The sequence below is a fragment of the Euleptes europaea genome, chromosome 20 (assembly GCF_029931775.1).
Source record: "Euleptes europaea isolate rEulEur1 chromosome 20, rEulEur1.hap1, whole genome shotgun sequence".
Lineage (NCBI taxonomy): Eukaryota > Metazoa > Chordata > Lepidosauria > Squamata > Sphaerodactylidae > Euleptes > Euleptes europaea.
The window spans coordinates 14594001-14600000 of NC_079331.1; the positions used below are offsets into that span (position 1 = coordinate 14594001).

Genomic DNA, 6000 nt, shown 5'->3' on the forward strand with positions numbered 1-6000 from the left:
GCTGTAAAGGGCAGGGTTTCATTTTTGTCTGGGCCTCCGGAAACAGGGGCAGAGAAGAAGACCACTGTGTTTTTAGCCATTTCAATTGACTGGTGATGGACGTACGATTTCAATTGACGGGTGATGGACGTACCTCCCAGGGTGTCTGTTCTGGGGAGGGGAAGGTGATTGTAAGCCGGTTTGATTCTCCCTTAAGTGGTAGAGAAAGTTGGCTGCTGCTGCTTCTTCTCCTCCTCCTCCTCTTCCTCTTTCGCTTATCTCTGCAGCGACACCCCATCCCTGCTGAGGTGGCTCGCAGCCCCTGTCCGAGTAGCCAAGGAAGGCAAGGGGTTCCTGGCTGGGAATGGTCGGGGAACACAAGATGCTGCGAGGAAACGTCCCTTACCTCCAATTCGCGCGTTGTATGCTATGCCCACGACGCAATTGGAGTTATTTGCAGCCGCCGCCACTTCTCCGGCGCAACGAGTGCCGTGCCTAGGAAAAAAAGAATTCACCGCGAGGTGACGTGGGAAACGCTCCTTTATGCAAAACAGCAGGGTTACTTAATGTAGGACAGTTCTGCCTTTATTAATAACCTTCCTTTCCTGTCGAAAACTGCTATTTTGACAGAGGGAACCGTGTGTGTGTAGTGGGGAGGAGACTAGGGGCTTTTAACCCCCTTCCTTCATCCTGTTCCCCTCCTGTTACCCCTGAACGGCTTTTGCCCACATGGAGGGGGAGGGAGTCTTTTACAGTCATGTAATGTTCAATGTGCAACTCCACCCAGGGAATAAATGGGCAACTATTACAAACACACACCACTTTTCTGTGTGCAACTGGGGGCCCCGGTACGGACCCGCCTGCTTTCGGAAGTTTCCAACGTTTCCAACTACTAATCCACTCAATTAGTGAAACATTTAAAAGATTAATGTCACCAAGGGCGGAAATTCACAGACGGTCCCCGTTAAAAAAAAAAAAGTCTCTGGCTTCATCCAGCGAGTCTGGAAGAACACATTTTGCACTGAGGCCAGCCATCTGCAGATTTTTGTCACCCAAAATACTGCTTTTTGGGCCCGAGACTTACACCGGCTAACCTCCCACACCAAATCTGCACAAACGACGCATTTCCAGGCCACATGCCGTGACCATAACGGCTTGATTCAGAGGTCATACGAAACCGATGCTCAGAAATCTGGCACGAAACGGGAAACAACCAAACGGCAGCCTAGCAAAGCCAAATCAGAAACTTTGCAGTCTTGGAAGGCTGTTTCAATGGGATCCTATATAGGAAAAGAGTCTGCTCCTGTGATTAAAAGTCTATTGAGGATCTATCCCACATCGCACTCTGCTGTCCAAGATATGAGGATGAGAGTAACCAATTTTTGCAGACCCTATTATCTAGTTTCCCAGGAAGGTCAGATCAGGAGAAATTAAGTCATATTACTGAAAGACGGAGACAAAGGGCAAGGGTTTGCTGCCGCCATCATGAAGCATAAAAAGATGATGGGACATGCTGACCATAAATTCTCTGACCCATAATTGCTCAACTCTGGGTCATTTGTCATCTTTTATCTGCCTCTGGATTGTATGATCTTTCCTTCCTATTCTATTTTAATGATGAATTTGTGTTTGCATTTTAATATTTTATGGAAAATGTTTAATTTTTTTTAACCTTTGTTAAATTATGTTACTATTTTTATTTTTAATGGTATTGATTTTATTTTGGCGGAATTTCCACCTTATTCTGTATTATTGCCATGGCTTATTTATTTATTTATTTATTTTGCTGATGCAATAAAGACTTGATGAAATCAAAAGCTATGCTTACAGTTGAGTTTGAATGAACCACGACGTTGTGATCTACAGCCTGGTATGAAGTCTGAATCAACAGCAACAAATGATTCCGAGTGAGATTCAAGGCGCTAGAACCTTAAAGACCAACAAAGTTTCCAGGGAACAAGCTTTCGAGAGTCAAAGCTCCTTTCACCAGGTAGCTCTGACTCTCAAAAGCATATACCCTGAAAATCTTGCTGGTGTCTAAGTAGGGTCGCCAGCGTCCGAGTACTAGCTGGAGATCTCCTGCTATTACAACTGATCTCCAGCCGACTGAGAAGAAGAAGAAGAAGAAGAAGAACTGGTTTTTATATGCCGACTTTCTCTACCACTTAAGGAAGAATCAAACCAGCTTACAATCACCTTCCCTTCCCCTCCCTACAACAGACACCCTGAGAGGGAGGTACGGCTGAGAGAGCTCTAAGAGAGCTGTGACTAGCCCAAGGTCACCCAGCTGGCTTCGTGTGTAGGAGAGGGGAAACAAATCCAGTTAGCCAGATTAGCCTCCGTCGCTCATGTGGAGGAGTGGGGAATCAAACCCACCGCTCCAAACCACCACTCTTAACCACTACACCACCCTGGCTCTCGCCAAGTGATCAGTTCACCTGGAGAGTAGGGCCTCTTTGGCAATTGGACTCTATGGCATTGAAGTCCCTCCCCTCCGCAAACCCCGCCCTCCTCAGGCTCCGTCCCAAAAACCTCCCGCCGGTGGCGAAGAGGGACCTGGCAACCCTATCTCTAAGGTGCTACTGGACTCAAATCTTTCTCTTCTACACCAGCCCCAACACGACTACCCACCTGAAACTGTCTTAAAAGAATCTGAAAATGAGATGTATGTACGAAGCACAGCTTGCAACCAATTTGTCACAAATTAAGAATGGCTACTAGGACAAAACTATCACATGTCAACTACCTACACCTACGCCCTGAGCCCGGCCTACCTGGGGAAGGGCAGGGTATGCACTGAATTAATCAAATAAATAAAATAAAATAACACTACAGCTTCCTGCAACTACCACAGGTTTCCAGGTAAAGGTCAGCTTCGAGCTGATCCTTCATCCAATATAGTTTGCAATAAACCAAAGTGATAGCGGGACAGAATCGACCCAAGCGGAAAAGCCCCACGTCTGTACATATTGTTACAGGCAACTCCAAAAACCACAGAGGCGCTTACAGATACAATATCAATTCACATTTTGATATTTTTTGTCCCAATTCTACAATGCACGGATGCAGGCTAACTTCATTTTCACAGGACGAGACAGGCAAATCTTCTCGGGCGTGATTCCAGGGTCTTCCAATAGTTGTATGGCAGAAAAAGAGGCAAATAGGGGCAGCTGTGCCCACCACGGATATGCAGGGATGGTGGGGCAGTATATTATATCGGTCAAACCAACACTTGGAAGACCTGGGTTGAAATTCTGACTCTGCCATGAAGACAGCCAGCGTGGTGTTGTGGTTAGGGAGTTGGACCATGATCTGGAATTCGAAGTCCAAATTCGAAACCCTTGACTTTGGAGCTAAAATGCTTTGCATATTCCCCCCCCCTTAAATTTTGATTTTCTTTTTTAAAAGCATGAAACGCAGGCCTTTTCAGAAATGTTTCCATGCCTGGCTCTGTCCGCCGAAAGCAGGATGAGCGACTGCTGTCCAGGTGAGCCGTTTTGTCAGGACGGCACATTAAGGAGGCTTGCGGGTTCGGCACCCCTCCCGACCAGATTAAAAACGGTTGCACACCCTGCCATTGGAATATAAAAGCAATTGACTGGACCTACTTATTCTCATTGCTGGCGTCGTAGCGTGGGGTTGGATCTTCGTCGCCTCCGTTGACGTCGTAGCTTGCCCGGGGGTCCTGAAAGAAGGGGAGGGGGTCAGTTGCCCACATTAGTAAAAAAAAGTCACAAGACAATGATGTGATGTAGCAATCACTTTGTATCCTTACCCTTCGCGGGACGTGCAATGTAACCTACAATTTGGTGATGAAAAATGTAGAATTAAATGAAGACTATTGGTTGAAGGACTGAAGAAGAATTACTAAATAGTTAAGAATTTGAAACGGCCCTATCCTCCATAAATCCCTGGCTTCTACATAACTACATTCCTCCATAAATCTCTGGCTTCTACATAACTACATGATATTTGCCTTCAAGAAAGAAATTGTACTCCGAGAAGAGACTTTTTGAATTTTTGACTTTATTGTACATATGGACTTTGGTTGTTTGTCTTTGTAGGTCATATGTTTTATTGTGTACACTCTGTTTGTTCTGTACATTATTGTGGTCGCTTATAAATAGCCTCCAGGTGGTGGCTGGAGATCTCCCACTATTATAGCTGATCTTCAGCTGACAGAGATCAGTTCCCCTGGAAAAAAACAGACGCTTTGGCCATTGGACTCTATGGCATTGAAATCCCTCCCCTCTCCAAACCCCACCCTCCTCACGCTCCGCCCCCAAAATCTCCAGGTATTTCCCAACATGGAGCAGGCAATCCTAGCCAACGGTGGGTGTGTTCATGGGCATGAACAAGTGTGTGGAGAGAGGCTGAAGTGGGGTTCCCAGCTCCGGGTTGGGAAATACCTGGAGATTTTGGGGACAGAGCCTGAGGAGGGTGGGATTTGAAGAAGGGAGGAACTTCAAATGCCATAGACTCCAATGGCCAAAGCGGCCATTTTCTCCAGGGGAACTGATCTCTATCAGCTGGAGATCAGTTGTAATAGAGAAGGATCTCCTGCTGCCACCTGGAGGTTGGCAACCCTAGGCTGAAGGCGCATCTTCCCAATGTGTCATGGTTGTGAGCGCTGACATCCCATTGCACACTCTGATACAAAGGCCTCATGCCATCCACCAAAAACACACGCATGCGCAAGGACTTCATGACGGGTCAGAAGACACCTGAAGAGTGACCAAAGGATGCTTCGAGGGGCGCCGCAGCCTTACTCACATAGTTTGGCACAAGGTCGGGGTGCTGCTTCTCAATGCCGTCGTCGAGGATGGTTATCACGACGTCTCGGCCGGTGTAGCCCCTCCGCCAGGCGGCCAGAACGTTCATTTCCGAGCGGCAGTCGCTGTCATTGTCTTCACAGTGCTGCGGACCCAAAATTAAAAAAATAACTAAGGGGAGGGGCCATGGCTCAGTGGTAGAGCATCAGCTTGGCATGCAGAAGGTCCCAGCTTCAATCCCCGGCATCTCCAGTTAAAGGGACCAGGCAAGAAGGTGATGTGAAAGACCTCTGCCTGAGACCCTGGAGAGGCATGGAGTAGGGGTGTGGCTCCGTGGTAGAGCATCTGCTTGGCATGCAGAAGGTCCCAGGTTCAATCCCCAGCATCTCCAGTTAAACTGACTAGGCAAGGAGGTGATGTGAAAGACCTCTGCCTGAGAGCCATGGAGAGGGGCTGTGGCTCAGTGGTAGAGCATCTGCTTGGCATGCAGAAGGTCCCAGGTTCAATCCCCGGCATCTCCAGTTAAAGGGACCAGGCAAGTAGGTGATGTGAAAGACCTCTGCCTGAGACCCTGGAGAGCTGCTGCCGGTCTGAGTAGACAACTGACTTTGATGGACCAAGAGTTTATTTCAGTAGAAGGCAGCTTCATGTGTGTTCATGTGTTCATAAAAGATGGCACAGAGGAGTCACTGGGAGCTTTGCCATGCTTTCTTTTCCTCACCCAAGATCACATGCGACACCACCACACTGCAGAGTTTGTGACCCAGAAGGCCATACTTGATATGGGGTGGATGGGAGAGAACTGCCAAGATGCCTTTGCAGAACGGGTTTCATTCGGCCACCCGATGTACCCTGTTCCTCAATGTGTGTGTGTTAAGTGCCGTCGAGACGCTTCCGACTCATGGCAACCCTATGAATCAACGTCCTCCAGAACGTCCTATCTTTGACAGCCTTGCTCAGGTCTTGCAAATTCCTCAATACAGGCTATTAAAATGGCAATGTTGATAAAGCTGACACTTTTTTACCTTTAAAAGCATCTTTAAAAGCTCCCGCTGCAGCAGGAGAAACAGGAAGGGACATCTCTGTCCACCTTTCCTGCCATGGGCCTGTTCTCTGCTTTCTCATCAGCCACAATTATGTATTTGTTTGTTTCATTTATACCCTGCCTTTCTCCCCAGCGGGGACCCGAAGTGGTTCACATCGTTCTCCTCTCCCTCATTTCACACTCACAAATTGAGAAGAACGTTGT

The 6000-nt window shown here is 47.6% G+C and overlaps 1 protein-coding gene across 1 annotated transcript in view; it reads right to left on the reverse strand.

Moving 5' to 3' along the window:
- The window catches only part of PCSK6 (proprotein convertase subtilisin/kexin type 6), a 101037-nt gene that overhangs the window by 62181 nt on the left and 32856 nt on the right, over window positions 1-6000 (reverse strand). Inside the window, exons 4-6 of the mRNA XM_056866094.1 lie at window positions 4753-4896; window positions 3588-3664; window positions 386-474 (exon numbers count right to left, since the gene is read on the reverse strand). Of these exons, the coding sequence (XP_056722072.1) occupies window positions 386-474; window positions 3588-3664; window positions 4753-4896 (310 nt within the window). The remainder of the gene's footprint in view (window positions 1-385; window positions 475-3587; window positions 3665-4752; window positions 4897-6000) is intronic.